Genomic DNA, 23,437 nt, shown 5'->3' with positions numbered 1-23,437 from the left:
TTTTCCAAAGATATTGAAGTACCACAATAAAGTAATATGTACGCGTGTTTCACTTAGTACGGCAGAAGTAGAAAAAATACAATGCTAGAACATTTAATAAATATGATTTGCCTTAAACTTTGAACTCAAGCTATAATGACCATATTTTGAATGTGTTTATTAACAAAAAAATCATTATTACTAGTTATTCAAATATTTTCATGGCAATTCTAAGGAATCAATATGACCATATTTGATCTTGTAATGTTTGTCATTTATATAAATGAGGCCCCAAGTGAGAAAAGTGTAAGTTTTCCGGGAAACCGTCGTTTGGATAAACAAATATTGTATTAACTTCAAATATTAGTTTTAAAGAATTAAAAATAAATAATTAAGCCTATCAAACAATTTGTTATCTCTCATTCATTTGTATGTACACCAAAACTTTAAAAGAGTAAAAAAAATTATTTAGAATGTATATAAAATATTAATAAGAAATATCTAGTAGTTTAAAAGAAAACTGAGACATCAATATTGCAATGGTCGAATTTAACCAATGAGTATTCTGAACGGTTTGTGGGACAGATGAAGGCATGTTATTATAACTGAAGCGTTAACAAAATTATCACGTTACTATGAATCGGCGTTTCTTATCAATGTTTGATGTGTCGTACATCTTTGACATTTTGAGATACATTTTGGGGTTATGATTCAATTAGTGATTTGAGTCAACAGTATTGAAAATAAGTGTTAGAATACTCTTGAGAACGTCATATTTTGGATGTTAGCTCAAATGACAATTGAGTGTAAGAAATATTTTTAATAAAAGTTATGTAATGGGGAAGGCTAAGCAGAAACGAAATGACAGTAAAACTCAGCTTATAAAAATCGACAGCAAAAATTCGTTTGCAAAGTCGCAATCTGATGGAAAATTTGCCTATGTTCAGGGTTATAAAGAGAAATGTCCGCCAGAAAATGAGGATGAGCACAACCGCCACAAAAGTAAGTTAATGCACTTATAAAGAAACTCGTGAACATTTTTTTTTCATTTGCGCATTGACTCTGAAATGTCATATTGCAAAGTAAATAACGTGTATGAGATTTCGTTTAAAAGTAGAAAATTGCCTCTTCTTACGTTTACCCACCAATTATTTTACGAAATGAAGACCATATGACATTTTACATGTTTTCCAAATAACATGTTACTATTAAAAGCAGTTCTTATAAGGATCACTGGCTTAAAATAATATATCTGACTGCACCGGTTAAGTAATGCTAATAATAGAAGAATTCCTCTATAATACTCTGCAGTATTACCTTTCAACCTCATTATAGCAAATTCTTATACGTTCGACTTTTTTCCCTACAATTTATATTTTTAGGCCAGATACTGAACTGATCACTTAAAAAGCCATTTATCAGAAAATAAAACTTACCAAGTTTTTTTGTGCCATAAATCGTGAAATACACATGTTAATGAACACGTGTGTGTGTGTGTCTTTTTTGCGTGACTTATTGGACTTGCTTCTATGCATTGATTATAAATACATCAATCTTCACTTAGAGAAAAAAGTTAACGCCTATGCACTATCTTGTGTCTCCTTCAGAATGTAAAAGGTTTTACTTTGTGACCGATGTTTTTGGGGGTGGGGTCGATAGAGTTCGTTGCCATTTGCGTTATGAAAGTTTGTGCTCACGTGTCATTGCTTGCATGTTATCCGTTTGAAATGAAACCACTAGGATAGTGTATGTCGGAAACAACAAATATTTCTTCGAATAGTCCAAAACAAAAACATAACACTCAAATGGGCGTTTCAGGTATTACGAATACTCAATTTCTGCTTAAAGTGAGTCTCCCACTTTATTTGTCGTACATCTTAAATAGACTTTGAATGTATATTTTTATTTGCGTGAATGTAAAGACGCAGCAGCATTCTATTTATTAACAGCTTGACGAAAGTAAAGTTGAAAAAGTAAATAGAACATGAAATGCAACAAAACCAATAATTAAATACCTTATTTGGGGAGTTCAGGAACTCAGCTGCATCCTTGTAATTAAATAAATAGTGACTAGAATAAGGCTTTGCACATTTTTTTCAATTACTAGTAAGAATCATGCAGATTCTGTAGTATGTGATACATCCCAAAAAAAAAGCCACATATTTTTATTTTTGTTATTAAGTTGCTTTATAGGTCTAAATGATGGAATGTATAGATATTCATTCCAATCTGTCTGGTCTTAGGAGATAATCCACATTGAAAATTCGTCAGTTTCTATTGTAAATTGGGGTACTTTTACAGAGTTATCTCCCTTGACACTAAATTCTTCTGTACATTCTATACAATTTTTTTATCTCCTAAAAAAAAGCCACATGTTAATATCTTATTACTAATACATTTCAAAATAAATATCAAAAAATGAAATTATATAGGCTTTCCTACTATGTATCACACTTTGCATGATTCTTATGTGTTGTGTTACCTAACAGCTGAGTCATTTCAAGTTACCGATGATAAAGTTTTATCAATATTACGGAATAAACTATATTTATTATGAATCTGTACATTATTTGTATATCTACGCTAATGATTTTAAACATGTTTATTTGGTTAATGTATAAATAATATATAATAAGTTATGCTCAATGGAGCCGAGATTGCATGTGATTTAATTATTGGTGCATATTCTTAGAACGGTGCACACAGTTTATAGCGAAATCCAGATTGCTCATTTGCTTTTGTTTCTTTGTACGTTTTATTTTGATTTTTTATTGTTTTTGTTGTGTGTCTATTTTTTCCTATCTAGTCGTTATGCTGGGATTATATTCTGATTTATTACCATCTGAATGCCGGTCCCCCTGATTTCCCTTAGTTATAATCACGACATTCACGTTCTATATTTAATAACGATAAAATTTTATTTTGATATTAATTTCCTATTTAAAAACATTCTTGTTTCGATTAAATGATTACTTTATTATATAGGTTTATTTAACGTTTTATCGTACCATTTCTTTTGATAACGAAATTACCAAACCCTTTTTAAAGCTTATTTGAAGACATATGAGGAGTAATGTGGTAAAAAACATGGTCATCAGTAAGAGCCGTAAAGAGTTTGTGATGTCCAGCTATGGGTTGATTTCTGAATACAATGCATTTTTTAGTAACTACATACCCTTTCGTGTTAACTGTGCATGTCTAACTATTCTGTCGTTAGTTGGTGCCTGTGTGTATTTAGCATGTTCGTCAACTACCCCGTGGTTACATGTAACACAAAACGGTCTTTCTTTTGTGGGATACCAATGGTTAAAATCAAAGCTAAATCAAGCGAATTTTTATTTTTTTTTCTGTTATCGTGAATTTTAGGATTTGTGTTTTCAAGAGTAAAGAGCTAAGAGGCTCCACACAAATTCCAAAGTTCTAAACTTCACGAGCGAAATTGTGTGTAACCACGAAAATGTATACCGACGGGTGCAAGTACCTACACCGTATTCCATCTTGTAATTATTTTATTACTGCCATTAAAATGATAGGCTGGACACATATATATATTTGAAAAAAAAAGTTTCAAATGAAATCACTGATGCGGATCTCTGATTTCTATAGCATCCAGACGCTATTTAATCACCACCGATATATACACGCCACAATGATGGTAGAGGGAAGTTTGGCGCTTTAAAACCTAGACTTAACCCCTCGTTTCGTTTGAAATGGCTGTACTAAGTCAGAACTATTGCGGTACCAGCTATTTTGTCAAATTTATTTTGGACTGGGCCTGATTATGGATTGAATTAATGTTCGGTTATTTTGCTGTTACCCTTGTTTCACAGTTTTGTAAAACGTTAAAAATTAAGATGATGCACAAGTCTTCTTGAGATAAAATTAATATGTTTGTGAAAATGACAAAATAATAATTGAAATACAATAATTTTACATAGAGTACTTATGATTAAAATGCCGTAATTCAACGATCAAACAAATCGCGTATGACGTTTCTTTCCAAGCATATATTTATATGTTTATTTGTTGTTGGTTTTTTTGTCTTTTGTTTTGTTTTGTTTTGGCTTGGTTTTTGTTTGTTTGTTTGTTTGTTGTTTTGTTTGTTTGTTTTGGTTTTGTTTGTTTGTTTGTTTGTTTTTGTTTTTGTTTTTTGGTTATTGTTTTTGATTTTTTACTGTTGTGACTTTGTTTTGTCCTTTTTTGTGTTGTGCACATCATTCATTAAATGACTTTCCTCATATGATTCTATTATCGACAGAATTTATACATTTGAACTGGTTCTAACTAAAAACGATAGGACGAAAAGAATTATAAGTTTAAATACTATCTATTTCAGACAAAGAAGAAGTTAACGAGTTGAAGAAGAATTTTATGGCAGTATATGGTATGGAGTACGTAAATGCCAGCCGAGTACTTAAAGCTAAATACAAACGAAATCGCAATAAGGATGGTCTTACCTTGGCTGAACGGATCAAGATGGGACGCTATGGAAGCCAGGTAGTATACTGTAAAGGTATTGGGTATATTTTGCTGAAAGTTGAAGGTCATTGCTCCATAGGTTCTTTCACCATTATCAAAGACATTATCAAAATGTTTCTATGTGGCTCATGTATAATTCATATAAAATAAGATTTTAAGATTTGGTAATGATACCCGAACGTAGAAGTAAACATTATAAAATTTCTAAAATTGTGGAGTGATATTCTGTCATTGTTTCAATAATTGAGCAGATTTAATCTTTACGTCATATTCTTCCTGTTATACCGGATATGAAAAGACCATCTCAATTTGTGCTTGTGGAAAGACAGAGGGGCACCTGTGCACATAGTTCATACTCAGATTTATGGTTGAATCCATGTTGCTCTTTATGTTTGCTTTACAGTTTGTGCCGTGTTCCGTTTATTCTTTCTGTCCCAGTATATTTTATCTGTTGTGGTTATTTGTTAGTTGTAATTTTGAATTTGTTAAATTGTAATATCCTTAACCGTAACTACTTTTGATGTCACCTACATATGGCTGTGGTAGTGTGAGATTAATGAAGTGTGTCTATATGACACATTAGTATTGTAATAGCGATATATGACACTTTTACATTGTTATTGAGAAAAATTTTCAAATGGACTTGGATGGTGTCAATTCATATACTAATAATTTGACTTAAGAACTTAAGAATTTCTTTTGCTATGATTTAAATGTTTCATCCGTAGTTCAGCAGCGAGTTTGATGTTTATGGGCTCGTTATAGTGATAATAATGGTTTAATATTATAATTTTCGATCTACATGTATTTGAAATAAACAGACTGATATTTTAGAGATTGATGGTAAAGAGTAACCAGACACGCTCAACAAAGAACCTAAAATAATCAAAATAATACGTACAAAGTAACAAAAGTAAACTTAGCAAATGGAAAAACTATTGACTATACAAACGCGACGACTTTTCATTCCGTATTGTCAACTTTCTTTTCATCTATGGCAACATTTCTTAAGAACCTGCGTATAAATTTTCATATCAAAACTAATACGTCATGCCAGAGCTTGACGTAACTACGCAGACTTTTTGTATCGCGTTTGACTTCTGACTTAGAGCAGGGTTATGATGTAACAAGATTGAAGTCATCACTACAGACGTTTTATGGTTGTCATCATGAACTCGTGAATCAATAGGTACCATGATAACCGATTTGCTCATAGTGTCATAGTTTTCCTTTCCTTTCCTCTATTGTCTACCCCGGACTTGACTTGACTGGGGAACTCCCCGGGTGTTTCTAGAAATGCAGAGGACGCTTACCATACCGGTGTACCTGTCAATCCTCCAATGCTCCAAGTTTGTAGTGCAGTCCGAGTTTATCATTAACTTTTGTTGCTTTTTACTTATCAATTTGGTTATTACATGTTCTCTGTTGTGTTTGTCTGTTTTTTTTCTCTTTTCTATGTCTGGTGTTTGTCCCTGGATTACATTCTTTTGATTTCTGCTAGAATCTTGGTTCCCTTGATTATTCTTCGAAATATTGTCTGTTTCAGTCACCTCAGTCATTTCTTTAACATTTCGATTTACTCATTTGCCTTTGTTACTTTGTATGTGTAATTTTAGTTACTTTATGTTCTTTGTTGTGTATGTCTGTTTTCCATGTCTGGTCTTTGTCCCTGGATTACAATCTTTTGATTACCGCTATAACCTTGGTTCCCTTGATTACTCTTTTAAAAGATAATAGAACGTGTTTTGAATCTGAGGATTATTGATCTGAACACATTTTTTTGAAAAGCCGGAAAAACATTACTATGAACTCGGGAAATTAAAGGAATATAGGCAAAGTCATTTACAACAACGTATGATTTTCTTAGTCATATTAAAATATATTGTTAGGAGGTTTAAGGTATTAAGAACTGATGAATATTCTGTCTTGGCATATTGAGGAAAATTATATTCATTTTGTTTCAAAAGGATTCGCTTCTTCGGCTGAAAATTATGACGTCATCATTTGCGCCGTACGTGTCACAATATGGTATTATTTTGTTTTCTGACAAAACAAATAGTTTCTGTATAAAAGATAAACATGATCAGTAAGACGATCTTGTAATAGTAATCATTAGATTTTTTTCTCTTCATGGACATAGATTATTCTATAAAACTTGTTCGGAAAGTTGAAGTGAAGGTGTTTGTATATATTCCAATTAAAAAAGGAATGCAAACTCATAAAAAAACATGATTTTATCCTCGCCTTTGATGTTTTATGTTTAGGAAGGAATTTATTGATTATTCAGCAAGTTGTCCCATCGATTTCTGATCTTAGGGTATTATTGTTTGTATCATTGTTCAGACCGTTGTGTTTGGTTCTCCAAACAATAGAATTTTAAGTCCCGTCATCGTTTGTTTTGGAAGTATGTCAAATCGGATTCATGATTATGCTTCAAAGAATTCACATTGATCATAGCTTGCTACTAAGGAAACTTATTTCAGCTTCAATTGATAATAATATCTTCTAGCATGTTGTTTGTAGCTAGTGATTAGATTTCTTTATAAAGTAATGTCATATTTTAGATTGATTGGTTAATTTATGTTATTTTTTAACCACAATGTCGTGACTCGTTGGATGAAGGATATCATGACATATGTAGTCGAATGTCACTACAACTTGACCATCTGTTCTAAGTTTCACTTTTTTCAATACCGAGTGATTTTTAAGGAGTTTTTCTATTAGTTTGGTCGTTTCTATTAACTTTATTTGAATCTACAAATGAAATAACTGCAATGCTTTTTATAACAATTAAGTGACAGTCCCTGTAACTGTAAGAATCGGGCAGTAGGTCAAACATTGTATGAAAAAAAACATCATTTTGATAGTGTGATTTAACTATTTGCACAATCAGAATCAAGGAAAAGAGACAAAATTTTCCATATCATGCTGGACCATTGAATTACGATTTTATTGAAATGCACTGAAAATGAAAATTTCAAGGGCAAATAACTCTGTAAAAAATCTCATTTTTCAAACATTCTATTGAAAAATTTCTGAGCAAAGCCAATGATGCAGTGATCAAATAATGGTCTTTTCAAATAGAGAAAGCATCCTTGAGTGATATTTTATTGTCAGATCGGTGGGATTTGTGACATGCATGTTTCTGATGTTTTCATTTTGTCTGATTCTTACAAACACTAATCTGGTTCCCTGATCAATATCGTAAGCGACCCTAGGATCGCTAAAATATAGACTCAGGTCACCAGCGACGGATATGCACAATATATGAGTAAATTGCCGCTTATGAAATAGAGTAAAAACCAAGATGAAATTATCTAAATTAACTTATTTATTGTGGATTTGTATCGAAAGGTAGATTGAGTAATTTGAAAGAAATATTGAAACATTGCTGTTTTTTTTTAATTTGAATATTAGAACGTATAAAATAAATAAAATAACGTCATATCCACTCAGCCAATCAAAAGAGAGAAGACGTCACTGGTGACCCGGGGTTATATTTGAGAGAAACTTGTGGAACGAAAATGTTACCCGGGCTGCCAGGTTATTACAAACACTTATACTTAAAAGAATGTATTCGATAAAAATGTTCTGAATTCTACGGTTCATGTTTAGCAATAAAAATCCTTCAGTGTACATGTATCTTGTTGGCAATTGAATTATACGATATCTGAAAGTACACATAGGACATTATGCATCTTTAATGCATATGTCTTTGTTAATTACTCGAATCCATAATCACAGAACGCTGTTGCCCTTGGAAAGCTCTGCCATTCGGAACGTCTCAGCAGTGATGTTATGCAATCTATAATATGATACAGCAGATTATAAAATCCAAAACATAGGATTTTTATTGATGCTCATTGTTTATTTAAATTTCAAGATCGAACCCAGAAATCAATCTTGTCTTCCGTTTTACTGTTGTCAAGTTTTCATATTTTGAATTTGAATACCATATAGATGTAGAAATAATGATTATTTTTTAAACGAGGTGGCTGTGTGAATAATGCTACATCATTCAAGGTAAGTCTAGTCCTATATAGGTCTTATTTGAGTATAACTATTGATGATATTTTTCAAACTGAAGGCGTTTTTTTCTAAATGAATAAGTTTTTATTTGCTATGAAGCAATTAGCTTTTGACTTTTTAATTCAGTTTTGGTGCAACAGTGCATTAACTCATGTCAACATGTTACATGTGTTCGAAAAATGATGAAAGACATATTGAATTGATTAAATGAGGAACACTATTTCACGATTTATTTGTTATTTAACTAAGCATAGATGAAATGCGTCATTACTGTTAAATATATCTAAAATATATGTATGGTCATAGCAACTGACTATGGAACTATCTGTGACATTTAAGGTTTTGTCTCTTTTTTTAATGTTAAATGTAAACTTGTGTCGATATCAAGTACTTGGCGAGAACATGCGTAACAAAATTTTGACATTTGTTTAGTTTGTGACCAAGTTTTTCAGCTGATAAATTCCTAGGAAATAGCGTTCAATACTTTAATAAACAAAATGATATTGACAGTGGGAAAGTTTGTTTATCCATAGTGGGCTACGTAACTTAGATAACCGATATAGACAAAACAATTCTGTGGTCCTTTTCACACAAAATCGTAAATGTAAAATTAGTCTTAAGTTATGACGTCATAGTGGATCAAAGTATTGTGAAGTCATTACTTACGACTAATTTACTCTTACGATTTTTTGTGAAAAAGTATGCTGTTTACGAACTGCACGTATTTTCTTTTTTCCATCATGCTTTCTTGCTTATTTAGTAATTGTTATATCTATTTGTACATCGAACAAGGACAAGCTTCCTCCACTTTTCACTGTTGTTGGCTTTCTTTCCTTTATCTCACAGTATCCTCTAACCATTGTTTTTCTCTTGATAGTTTGACGCCATATTGAATTAGATCTGGCCCTCTTCCTTCCTTATAAGTGCGTCCATAAAAAAGATATCGTTGAAAATGAACAGACTATGTATCCCTCTAGCATCCATAAATGAAGGGTAATAATAAAATTACCGAAATGATAAAATAAAGTCTGCTTATCTTGTATATTGTAAAGGATTACATTATAGATTTTTCTTGACAAACTATTTTAATTATCTCCTCGAGAAAATTGTAGTGATTATCAGCGTTTTCGGATTTATTTTCTGTCATTCGCCAGCACTCAGAACTAAGTAGGAGCACAAAGAATATATTATATTTATTGAGGAGCTTCCGTTTTGATGTCTATTTTTTTCAGATTTGGCATTGTCTGCTTAATGTTGACCTTGCCTTACTTATTCTAACCTTTATGTCCTTTTCAGTACCAGCATATGCTGACCCAAGGTGGTCGTTAAACGAATCTACCGGTTTTTTTTTGCTTAAATTTTTTCTTTAGAGATATGTTACTTGCTATCATTATCACAGATGACCCTTCATTGTCTCGTGAGAAAGTAATGTCGGACATCTTTATGTGTTAAGCAATTTTATTATAGATTCTAAGTTTTCAAGAAACAAAAATGTCGTATATGTACCCTCTACCTTTCCTCGATCCAGCTTGTTTTCCATTGACAGCTTCTGCGATTCTTGTTTGGGTTTATTCATTAATTTGGATAAAAAGTACGATGAACTATTCCTCCAGTTTGTACAGTTGGTCAAGTAATATCATTTTTATAAGATGTTGGTTGAAAATAGATAATATATATATCTACTTCTTTGTCTATTCCTTTGTCCGGAAGTCCTTCGGGAATATAGGCAAATTCGGTACTGAGTTCTTCTTTTTTTTATCTTTCCATCATGGTTCTCACTAAGCAGTAAAACTTTTTTTTTTGGTTGGTTGTTTTTTCGTTTTTTTTTTTTTTTTTGTTTTTTTTTTTTGTTTTTTGCTTTTGTTTTTGTTTTTATTTTTCTTTTGTTTTTGTTTGTTTTTGTCTTTGATATGCATGTTTATTTGAGGGTTTTTACTACGTACTTTTGTAGATATACTCCACTATCTGTATTGAAACTGCATTCTTTGCTTCTGTCACTAGGTCATTCAGTAAAATATATTTTGAACTTACGTGCTGTTGTCTTATCCCTCTTATTGCATTGATTGTACACCTCGGCCCTTTCAGATTATGTTTTGCATATTATGTTGTATTTCTTTTGCTGCATTGATCAATTTCTAGGGGCTATTGATTCTGTGTTTGTCTTTCACTCAAATCCCTATACCTGTTTGCTTGTTTTAGAATTAGATCGAATGCACCAGTTCCTATTTTTCATTGACTTATATTGCCGATGTGTTGTAAGATTTTGTGTGGAACGTCTTAGTTTTTTCATAAGAAAACGTACTAAAAATTGATAAGTTTTTGAGAAAATGGGTATTGATAAATTGCAAAGTAGTTTGCAAATAGAAAGCTCTCTATTAAACCCTAAAAATATACTTAAAATTAAGTGAAGTGAAAATATTTTCGATAGTTAATTCGGGTTATCGTAGCCCAAACAAGTTATAAAGAAACCTGTGAAACTGTATAATTATGTCACATCAGATGTTACCTGATCCAGTTATAATTATATGCTATTAATGTTAATCAAATGATAATTATGTACCATTTTTTGTAACTTTACCCAGTAATTATATTCTATATCTAATGGTAGTCCTGACTGCCTAATACAGATTTTATACTCCTTGTACATACATTAAATAGTTCTACAACAATAAAACATTTAAAAAAAAAACAGTTTATCATTAAAATGAGAGAAAACATATAAAAGAGACTGGTTGATTTATTACAGAGTTCGAAATTAAAGTATTGTAGGGTTTTGAAAAGTTGAATGTTTGATCTCAAGGGAGATTGTTCAGAACAAAAGAACATCCATTCAACATTTACATTTAAAGATATTGTTGTTTATTTTGCGGGTTTTTGTGTGATTTGAATACGACGAAAATTTTAAAAGAACAAATTATAACCACAATATTAATTTCCTCAGTATAGATATAAGCCTTATACGCTTTCTTTATTACGCACGTGACTGAAGTGTGTTTATTTTTGTCAGTGATTTGTGCATTAAAATCGTAAGTTTTTTTTATAAAACAAAATAAATCGAACTCCAAAGGGGAAATACAAGTTAAATTTGAATTTTTTTCTTCAATGCTTTATAGAAGATTTTTTATTTTAATTCATTTTCGCGTCGTTTGAGGCAATTATTTAAATTCATCTCAATACGTTCATACGGCAAATGTTTCCGGTTTAAGGTTAAGAAAGTGTTAAGTGTTAAGAAAGACACTGAGTAATTTGAATAATGAACAATCGGTTATTCAAAATAATATGTCGTGACATCCATTAATTAGGCTAATATTATGTCTTGATAAATACGTAATTTCATATTGACCCTATTATAGGTTTGAGGTCTGTCATATTGGTCGAGGCGATATTGGTCCCGAGGCATCGCCAAGGGCCAATACGGCTGTCGAAGCCAATATGGTTGAGCAAAACCCTATAACAGGGCCAATATAAAATTACATATTTATTGACAATTTTATTAACCAACTCAACTAGATGATTTGTAGAACAGTTGTGTTCTTGTTTTACCGAGAACGGGTAGGTTTATTTGCATTAATCAGTCTTATATATCCTTTTTGTACAAAATGGAAGATTTGTTAGTGTTTCTGCAGCTTTTAGATCTGATGATCAAGTTCATGAAATCCAATTTTAACTCAAAATGGCGGTGTCAAACGACCGGAAGTTATGCTGCCGTATTTGCCCTGGTTTGATCCATATTGGCCCCTTATAGATGCCCAGTTTGAATTCATATCAATTGTTCAGTTTTTTAATGTATGTTTGGAAGTTGGTTAATAATGCTGATTATTGACTAATGTTCGTTAGCCTAAATATGTCAAAACTGTCAATACAATACAAAATACAAAAATGCGCCAAAGTCGTCCAATACGGATTAGCACAATACGGGATTAGCCGTCCAATACGTCATATTGGACGGATTAAAATCCATATTGGCCTAGCGTATTGGACTAAGTAGTCAATAAAGGTATAATAGCGCACGGTTTCGACGGCCACTCCCACGGATGCATAGGAGCTACAGCTGGAGCATGACGATTCACTTGACAGGTCTTACAAGCACGGACTGTCTGCTCAATCTCCATATCCATATTTGGCCACCAGATATAACTTCTCGCAAGCATTTTCATACGAGTTATACCTTGATGTCCCTCGTGTAATTCACTAAGTAATGTCATTCGACCCTGCGGTGGAATAATGACTCTGCTTCCCCACAGTACACATCCATCATAAACACTAAGTTCATCCTTTCTGATAAAATACTGCTTCAAGTCCATGTCATCACAACGGTACGGCCAACCTTTTAGTACGTGATTCACAACCCTTGAAAGTACTGGATCTTTCCTAGTCCACGCCTTAATTTGGTTCGAATTTACAGGTGTAGAATCCATGTGCTCCATTACCATTACGACTTCGCACGATTCATCAGCTTTCGTTTTTATAGGTAACGGTAATCTACTTAATGCATCGCAATTTGCATTCAGTCTTCCTTCTTTGGACACAATGCTATACTCATACGCGGACAAAGTTAATGCCCAACGTTGAATTCTTGCTGCGGCCATTACTAGTATCGGTTTATTTTCATTGAATAATCCAATTAATGGTTTATGATCGTTATAGATTAAGAATTTTCTATCAAAGAGATACTGATGGAATTTCTTCAACGCAAAAATAATTGCTAATCCTTCTTTCTCAATTACACTGTAATCCCTCTCAGCAGGTGTTAATGTCCTTGAAATGTACGCAATCGGACGATCACTACCATCTTCCATTCTATGTGATAAGACAGCACCAATTCCATATGGACTCGCATCACAACACAAGATTAATTCCTTGTTCGGATCATAATGAAGTAGCACTTTTGATGACTACAGTTACTCTTTATAGAGTTCGAATGCATCTTGTTGTTCTTTTCCCCATTTCCACTTTGTTTCCTTTTGCAATAACATATGCAACGGGTTTAACTTGGTTGACAGATCGGGTAGGAATCTATTGTAGTAATTTAGCATTCCCAAGTACGACTTCAACTCTTTCACATTTGTCGGAGCGGGAGCATCAGTAATTGCCTTTACCTTGCTTTCGATCGGATAAATCTCATTTTCATCAATTCGGTGTCCTAAGTACACAACTTCTGGAACTAAAAATACACATTTCGCTTTGCTTAATCGCATTCCCGAATCTTGTAATTTGCTGAGCACTCTTTCTAAATTTCTAAATTTCTAAGTGTTCAGTTTTCGACGGACCCGTGACCAAAATGTCATCAACTCGGATTACAACATTCGGAATACCTTGGAGTAAATTTTCCATGGTTCTCTGGAATATCCCTGGTGAACTGGGCACACCATAGGGTAGACGGTTGTATTGACAGAGTTCCTTATGTGTGTTTATTGTCGCATACTTTCTCGATTCTTTGTCAAGAATGATCTGTTGATACGCCTGGCTTAAATCCAATTGGAGAACGATTCACCTCCACTCAAAGTAGCATAGAGATCGTCGGTTTTCGGTATCGGATAAGTGTCAAGTTTTGAAACCTGTTTTATCGTCACTTTATAATCATCACATATCCTCACTGATTTATCCGGCTTAACGATCGGAACAATGGGTGCAGCCCATTCAGAAAATTCAACCCTTTCGATTGTTTTCTCTTTCTCGAGTCGATCAAGTTCATGTTCAATTTTCTCCTTTAATGCATAAGGTACTGGTTGAGCTTTGAAAAACTTTGGTTTCGCATTATCATCTACGTAAATCTTCGCTGTGGTACCTTGTAATGTACCAAGACCCTCCTTAAACACATTAGGGTACTTACGCAATAGTGCTGGCAGCTCATCAGATTGTCCTTCTGCTTTTAATCCTTCAGTTTTGAATATCGATTTCCAATCTAGTTGTAGGTGCTGTAACCAATCACGGCCCATTAAGCTCGGTCCCGTTCCTTTCACAACGGTGATCGATAATTCAGCTTATTGATCTTGATAGCTAACAGTGATATCCCCTTTACCTATCACTTCAATTTTCTCGCCTGTGTAGATACGCAAACTACACTGTGATTTATCTAACCGATAATTGCTTCCAAATATTTGTTCGCATGTTTTCTCCCTAATTAAGCTCGTTGATGCTCCCGTATCTATTTCCATTGGAATATCTTTGTCACTTAATCCCATGGTAACAATGTACGGTTTCCTTTTCGCGGAACTTTCCACTTGATAGAGTGAATGTGTTTCCTCAAATTCATCAATATCCTCCTCTGTGAAATTTGCTTTATATCGGCGCAAGTTTCCTTTGGAATATCCTTTCTTGAGCTTATATTCTTGTTTCACTTTCTGTGTGATTTGTTTCCCTTTATTTCGACACTTTGCCGCGATATGGCCTTTCTTTGAAATTCGTAACACTTGGCATCTTTCCACTTGCAGTCCATCGGGCTGTGTTGACCTCCACATCTGTTAAATATCTTCCGTTTCACATTTCGGTTAGTCACTTTGTGTACTGGCTTCGGTTCCTGAACTTGCAGATCATGTGCATTTTTAGCTGCCATTTCCATCGCTAAAGAAACTTCCATTGCTTTCTTAAACGTGAGTCCCGGCTCTACTAACAAACGCCTTTGGATTCTATCCTCTTTGATCCCACACACAAGCCTGTCTCTCAACATTTCATCAAGAGTTGCATTGTAGTCGCAATGTTCAGATAACTGTCTTAGTGCAGTCACGAACTGGCTCACTGACTCGTTAGGATGTCTGTATCTGCTATTAAATTTGCATCGTTGCACTATAGATGACGGTTTTTGATTCTGATGATATTTCACTAGCGTAATAAGTTCATCGAATGTTTTTGTTCCCGGTTTGTTTGGCGCAGACAAATTTCTAATTAGTTTGTAAGTCCTTTTCCCTCACACACTCAACAGAATTGCTCGTTTTTTCTCGGCATCTTCAATGTTGTTTGCGGTGAAATAGAAATCTAATCTTTCACTATATTGTGTCCAGTCTTCTGTATGTTCATCAAACTCGTTAATTTTACCATAGTTTGTCGGAATGTTAATAGCTTCTGCCATTTTAGAATGTTATGAACTTATAATAAAAAAAGTTACTTTTATCCTCGTCATCAATTTATGTGGTATGTTATACTACATATAGAAAGAAATACTGTGGTGATCTACTATATTTATTCTACATCTCTGACTGTCTACAATTAGTTACAGAATGGATCAAAATCCTAACTTTAACCTTAACATGTGCAGAACTAATCAAAAGAATGATGGTGTATAGAATGTTTACAATGACAATATTCCCCACGATATCAATAATCATAATCTGAAGATCGGAGCTGGCTAAACCTCAGAGTTATTGGTCCTCGGCTAGAAATATTGGACTTCGACTACGCCTCAGTCCAATATGGCTAGCTTCTGGTTAATAACTAAGCCAATATGGGAAAACCTTGCGCAATAATATTATGGTATCAAATCTAAAATCAATTAAATAGAGCAAGACATTGTGTAAACATAAGCAACAAAGTTTCTAATCAATACCCTGGTATGAATTCAGATAGGTCATATGCATGTTTCCTGTGGACACTCAATCGAGCTGTATGCAATATACAAATTATAGAATTTTTGTTAGTTTTCTCTTCTATTAGACACTTACGTAAATTGGAAGAGTTTGTCAATTTAATAGATCCTCACAAATTAAATCAGCACCATAAAACATTCCGAAGCGTCAGAAGTGGAATGATTCAAATACGTAAAAATCCCAAAACATGGCCTAAACGTGAACACATGAAACAGAGACGATCTACATACACAATGTGGTCAACAGAATAAAATTACACATGAAGATGAAGGAAATTAACAAGTCATAACACAAAAAGTCATAACACAAAAAAGAAACTAAAGCACGAGCAATATGAACTCCTACAAAAAACCGGAAGTGACATCAAGTGCATAATTGTTATAAATATGGTCAACGAGTGTGAGTAAATCTGTAAAAAAAAAACATGTTTATCTTTGTAGCAAAGCCAGTATGACATCGAAAGAAATGACAGTGCTTTTGAGAGTGTTGACCTAGATTATGGAGGGTTAGAGGACGAAAAGAGGACTCCTACTCCCGAACCAACGAGGTCGCCTCCAAAGGTACATGTAAATTTAATATGTAACGGTATGAAGAAGTTTAGTGCTTTATCTTTCATATAAATCAGGATATGCATATTTTTTTAATTTTTTTTCATTTTACAAAATGTTTTTATGTGCCTTATGTATTATTAACTTACAAATTGGTACACAAGCAAATGATTTTATCAAAACCCAAGCTAAATCATGTTTGTTATATAGAAGAGTAATCAAGGAAACCAAGGTTATAGCGGTAATCAAAAGAATGCAATCCAGGGACAAAGACCAGACATGGAAAACAGACATACACAACAAAGAACATAAAGTAACTAAAATCATAAATACAAAGTAACAAAAGTAAAATGAGCAATTCGGACTCCACTAAAAACTGGGAGCATGGACCAGGTGCACCGGTAGGGTAAGCGTCCTCTGCTTTTCTAGAAACACCCGCCGAGTTACTCATAAAAAGTCAAGTCCGGGGTAGACAAACGAGGAAAGGAAAACTATGATCGTTGAATAAATCAGTTTTCATGGTGCTGATGGATACGATCCACGAGTTCATGATGACGACCATAAAACTTCTGTAGTGATGACGTCAATCTTGTACAACATAACCCTGTTCCAGAAGCATATTTGTTAGAGTTCTAGCGCGATACAAAAAGTCTACGTAGTTTCGGCAAGCTCTGGCATAACGTATGAGTTGTGATATGAACACTCCATACGCCAGAGCCGAAGGGATGCTGCCACAGATGAAAGAAAAGTTGACAATTATGAATGAAAAGTCATCACGTTTGTCGTAAAGTTTGGTCAATAGTTTTCCTTTACCATCGATTTCTAAGTGTAGGTCAAGATATGAGGCTGAAAAAACGCATACAGACAGAGTCGCGTCAAACCTGGTTATGATTAAACTGTTTAATTTGCATTTTATTTATTTTGCACCAGGATCAGAACATGGAGCAGACACCCAGAGGAAGTCGTGTAAGTCTTTGTCAGTCATTACATATTTCTAAAAGTCTGCTCATGGTTGGTAAATTACATGGTATAATATCTATATTTTAGATTTAGGGCAGATCCATGAAAATGTTGGATATATCAATATCAACCGTGTACAAGGAAAGTAACAGTACACACAACTAAACATCGGGAAAGTTCGCATCTCCCATGATAACGTTCTATTAGAAGTGATAAATATCGTACCATCTAATTCAATCAAATGTTATAGAAAGACCAAACATGACAGATTTTTTTTCTGTTTTAGCGACGTCCAGCGAGGGATGATTCCAGGAGCTCCCTGTCTAATACTCCGCCATTACCACCAATAAAACAGCAAGACACACCAAGAGAAAGTAGAAGAAACCAATCGAATCAGGAATCTCCCGCCAGAAGCAATAGTCAGATGAACCAAAGACAGGTATTACCACCTATCAAAGGAAACGGTGGCTCTTCAGGTAATTTTCAACCGGAAGATGACCCCTCGCGGGATAGAGTAACTCGTCCACGTGATGACCGTCAGTTTGATCCGGACATAGGTGTTGGAGTAATGATAGTCGGAACAGATAGGGCACGACGATCGAGGACTCCAGAAAGAAGAAGGTCGAGATCAAGGTCGCTTGAGAACAGACGGTCACGTTCCAGGTCACGGTCACCGAAAAATGTTGTAATTTATAACCATACTTCTCGGCCTAGGTCAAGGTCAAGATCACCAAAAAGGGAACAACGGAGACGATCCCGCTCAAGATCGCGTGATCGTGATACTAGGGTGACTGTTATAAATAGTCGGTCTAGGTCAGATTCCAGACGACGACATCGAAGATCAAGGAGTTCTTCTTCAAGAAGACGACGGTCGCGAAGTCGATCAAGATCTCGTAATAGACAAAAAGAAATAGTTATTGTAAATAGATCCGACAGTCGATCTCATTCAAGGGAAAGACGAAGGCGCCGATCATACAGTCGAAGCAAAAGTAGATCTGGGTCACGTCATCGCAGACGACGATCAAGAAGTCGGAGTAGTTCCGTCGAAATTAAAGTTGTGAATCCAACAAGAGATAGACGACGACGGTCGCGATCGAAGTCTAGATCACCGTCAAGAAGAAGACGAAGATCAAGGTCACCTTCGCGAAGAAGGTCTGAGTCTCCAAAACGATCACACAAACGAAGTCCGAGTCCTAGGCGCCGATCCTACTCTCGTGGCAGATCACGTGATAGAAGGCGATCACCATCTAGGTCAAAAAGTCGATCGATAAGTTTTGAGATTAACGCAAGACACGATCGGAGAGATAGCCCAAGTCCAAGGCGGTCAAAGGACAAAAGCAAACAGTCAGCTAAGAAAAAGAACCGCTCACTAAGTCGTTCTTCTTCACCCGATCGTCAACGTAGGAGTCCTTCGCCGAAGCGAGCTGTACCCTTCGCAGCAGCTGCATCACGCTCTAGAGATGCTCCCCGCGTAGAGAAGAGCGTGAACGCTCGTTCCGCTCGCTCGCCATCACCAAGGAGAAATGAACAGAGAATTCCATCTGCATTATCAATGGATGTTAGTCCGTCCTCGAGTAGATCTGCACCGTCTGATACAAAATACCCGAACAACAAACCGTCCAGAAACAACAAAAAATCCCCGGATGATGATATGAATGGTATTATAGAACAACTTGATAAACTAGCAGATTACAATTTAAATTCCATTCAGGGAAAGTCTGGCAAATCTAATAAACCTAAAGTCGACGAAAAGGTTTTAAAGGAATATCTTGGCGAAAATTATCAGAAAAAGATCGATAATTTTCTTCATAGTTAAGCTCAGAAATGCAGTAGAAACTGGGCTTGAGATGGACTAAAGATATTGCGACATTCCATGGGCATCATATTGAAAACGTGTAGTAATGTGACATGTTCTAGTCATAACTGTGATATTATATTTTAGTATTGGACAATAAGTCATCTTGTTATATTCATTTAAAAGAGATATTGTGTTAAGTAAACCGTTTACATTAGTACGAAAGAACACTTTTTTGTGTAAGTCAATCACTGTTCATAGTTTTTTGTGTTCCGCTGGATTTGAAAAAAGACCATCACTTGACAATTTAACGACTTTGGCATTACGGTAAATATGCCTGTATGGTGCAGTGACTTTTTATTGTCAGGTTATTGATAATATACACAGGTAGTTTAATCAGTAAATTATATACCATATACCTTGATGTACTAGTCTATGAAGGTATAATTATGGTATTTATTTTACTGCAACATATACCTATGATACCACGTACGTTTTGGTCTGTTGGTGTCTGTAAAGTCATGGTTCATGTATATATAAATGAAAGAATTATTTATGTAAAATAATTGTAATTGTATTAATCGTTCATGTTTGTTTGTATTTATTTAGTCTTAAATTGAAAAAAGCGTATACCACATAATTGTAAGTGTTTGTAAGAATCAGGCAATATGGAAACAAAATCAGAAACATGCATGTCAAAACACCACCGACAAATTATTCCGCTCAAGATCAAAAGTTTGAAAAGATCATTATTTGATCTCTGCATCACTACCTTTGCTCTGAAATATTTCAATAGAATTTTTGAAAAATGTGATTTTTGATCGGGTTCTGCCCTTGAAATTTCATTTTCAGTGTATTTCAGTGAAATCATAACTCAAATTATCAAAGTAATATTGAAAATATATTATCTTTTTTCCTTAATTGATTCTGATGGTGCAAATAGTCAAATTACATTATTGAAATGATGTGATTTTTCATATCATGTTTCACCCACTACATGATTCTTACAGAGACTGAAATTTAATACCCTTTACAAACATAAATGTAGATCGTTGGTAATTGTGTCAAACAATTCTCCTGTATGTGCTGTCCACGTTAAATTTCATTTACCATTGATTTATTTTTTAAATTAATTAACATATAGAAAGTAAGCTTTATTGATACTTGAAATAATTTGCAAAATGAATTTTCTGTGTCAAGCATGCAAACTTTTCTGATTGTATTTTTTTTTATCAAGCATTCAAAATAGGGTTAAATTTTCTATTTAAGACTTCTTCGACATAATACTCATAATTTATATTTAAATAAGTTTTCTATTCAGTTTAAGTACCTGTTTATAACCTTCGACAAGTGATTTTTATCAATCGTTTTTAAACAATAGTTTGGCATAACACAAACATTTTTGATGCAAAAACGAGCACAAATCCTTCCATATGGTGGAGCAAATAAAAAACTAATAATTGCTCACAAAGTATGGAGTCACTCTGTTTCACGAACTGTGTCCCTTCTAAATTCAAACCCTGAATCCCCCTCTTGTCATTTAGCTTTAACCGAAAAAAAGGGCAAGGAGCAAGGTTATTTAGAACATTAGACCACCATCCTTACGGATCCAATATGTTGGTATGTCTTTGCTAAATATGTCTCTGTTGTAGTTTCAATGATATAATATTTATCAAATAATGCACAAAACTCGGTACATAGGGCGCACTATTAAATGTTTTGATAACTCATAACGTTTTATGTGTCACGCTAAAACTTTTGTGTAATGTTGTATATAAGAAGCGTTTGTATAGGTAATACCAATTTGCAAAATTAATTATGTAAATATCAAATTGATTTTAAATATCTTTAAAACAAGCACTTAGCATCAAGAAGAAATTTTCATTTATTATACTCAACTATATGAGTTCATGAATACGTAAATTAAAAAGGATATCCTAGTTTTGTTGTTGAATTAGTTCAGACGCTTTAACGATTCTTTAACAATTCAAAATAATTGATTTTTAAATGTATTTTATATTTATTCTGTAAAGCGTGACATGTTACCAGTCGATACATGTAAATGTTAATGATTGGATGTAAAGTCGATTTTAAGTAGCTGCCTTTCTAAAAATCATGCAAATTCTGTAATATACGATACACCCCAAAAATGCTACACATATTTATTAAGTTGCTTTATAGGTCTATGAGAGGGAATGTATAATAATTCATTTCAAACTGTCTGCTCATATGAAATAATCCACACTGAAAATCGAATAATTTCTATTATTTTAGTGTCATTTACAGAGATATCTCCCTTCAATTCGAATTCTACAGTACATTTTATAATTTCTATCTTATTTGAGCATGGGTTATATGAAAAGCCAAATGTTAATTTCTGTTAATTATAACATTATAAACATGATATCCAAAATAAAAATGTATAGGCTTTCCATTTTGCATGATTCTTACCTGGAGTGCTACCTGAAAATACAGTGGAATAACCATTGTATCTCTTCGTGATATCTGCTGTACATGTACTATGAGTGTATTTAATAGTTACGGTTAGTGGAAACTGCATCAACACAGTGTATTTTTAATTTGATCATTGTTTACAAAGACTTTGTTTATTCTATATGAGATGTTATGTCTTTTTTATTACATAAAACTTTTACAATCGTGGGGCTCTCAGAAAGCTCAAAAACTAGCTGTCATATACATGTAGCAGTTACCAGTATTGGGTTTGATGAATTCTTATTTATATTCCCTTCTTTAGGTAAAACTTTTTACGGTATGCATAGCACAAATTCCATACTATTAAAGACTCTTGTAATTGTTTATGGAACTAAGTGGCAGGCCTATAAGTGTGATAAAAAAGGTATCCACATTCGAAATATTGGGAAAGATTCCTAATTTTTAATGAAACTTTGACAAAACATTAAAAAGTTCAAGGGGAAAATTTACTTGATAATTGGGTCGATCGGTCCCTATAAATAGCACTAACGAGAATTGTGTGAACTTATATAAACTATAGGTTGGACAATATGTCGCAACTAGATTTTAGCTGAATGGCAGTCTCATGACAGAACAGTATGTTTCACTGTACTGCTTAATTTTATGGGGATAACCAAAGAGTAGAATTACTGTGATATTGTTAACATATTCTGTTGTAGTTGGCTTTGTATTATTGTGCAATAACATTCTGTATAAAATACTTTAACCTAATTTTGGCTTTTTAATCCCTCCAGAGGAAAATGTACAGACCCTCGGGACCAGGGTTTTTTTTAATCACAAAAAATATTATTAAGTCATTAATATTCTATATTTGAGTTATTATGTGTGTTTTCAGACATGTCACTTGATATTTAATGCTGATTATACTATACCCAGAAAGGAGATAGGCAAAAAACTGGGCATAAACAGCAATAAATAGCAAGTGGACATGTCTGAGAACACGTATAATAACTCAAATATAGAAACAAAATGATTTAATAATAATTTGTGTGATTTTAAAAAAATTCCTGGTCCAAAGGCCTGTGGAAAAATGTACAACGTAACCTCCAAAAATAAAGAATGATTTGAACAACATTAAAAACTTAGGTGTCAAGGTATGCATAGACCTGTAATTAAAAGGTTGAACCTCGGCTTTTTTAAGGTTTGTAAAACTATGACTGATTTCGATTATAATAGATTTTTGTTTAATGTATTTTTCTTTCAAGTTTTGAGATGAAGCTACCTTATTTTACGTTTGAAGTTGGAAATATTATATTGAGTTTAGGTTTTTGCAATTTGTGTAATAAACAACACGAAAGCGTTGCTTCAAAGTTATGTCCACTTGCATATTTTTTATTTGTTTGTTTAATGTTAAAAGGGAAAGCTAAATTGATAATTCATTGTGTATTTATATATTTGAATATTACTAGAATTTGACTTGACCATGTGAAAGTAACATGTGTATAGGTTGAACCTCGTCTATTTTAAGGTCAAGCTAAGATGTGTGTCCGCCGAGTCTCGTAGAAATCGCACAATTAAAATCAAACAAGTTTCCCAACAGTAATGAAATTATATGGAAAATCAATTACACA

General features: G+C 33.7%; 1 protein-coding gene across 4 annotated transcripts in view; it reads left to right on the top strand.

Annotated features, from left to right (window-relative positions):
• The window catches only part of LOC148613042 (uncharacterized), a 56,541-nt gene extending 33,964 nt beyond the window's left edge, over positions 1-22,577 (top strand). For 2 of the 4 annotated variants that reach the window (XM_088595036.1, XM_088595037.1), the window contains 4 exons: positions 4,316-4,476; positions 16,511-16,630; positions 17,549-17,584; positions 17,865-22,577. In XM_088595036.1, the coding sequence (XP_088451162.1) occupies positions 4,316-4,476; positions 16,511-16,630; positions 17,549-17,584; positions 17,865-19,394 (1,847 nt within the window). In that variant the 3' untranslated portion in view covers positions 19,395-22,577. Of the gene's footprint in view, positions 1-710; positions 982-4,315; positions 4,477-8,280; positions 8,482-16,510; positions 16,631-17,548; positions 17,585-17,864 lie in introns of those variants that run through there. The other 2 variants (XM_088595035.1, XM_088595038.1) reach the window with 2 other exon arrangements.
• Positions 22,578-23,437: the final 860 nt, after the last annotated feature.

Source organism: Perna viridis, chromosome 7 (genome assembly GCF_037379345.1).
Source record: "Perna viridis isolate PV_CMFRI_1.1 ecotype Kerala chromosome 7, ASM3737934v1, whole genome shotgun sequence".
NCBI lineage: Eukaryota > Metazoa > Mollusca > Bivalvia > Mytilida > Mytilidae > Perna > Perna viridis.
The sequence above is the reverse complement of the archived record's forward strand: the minus strand, read 5'-3'. Positions and strand labels throughout refer to the sequence as shown.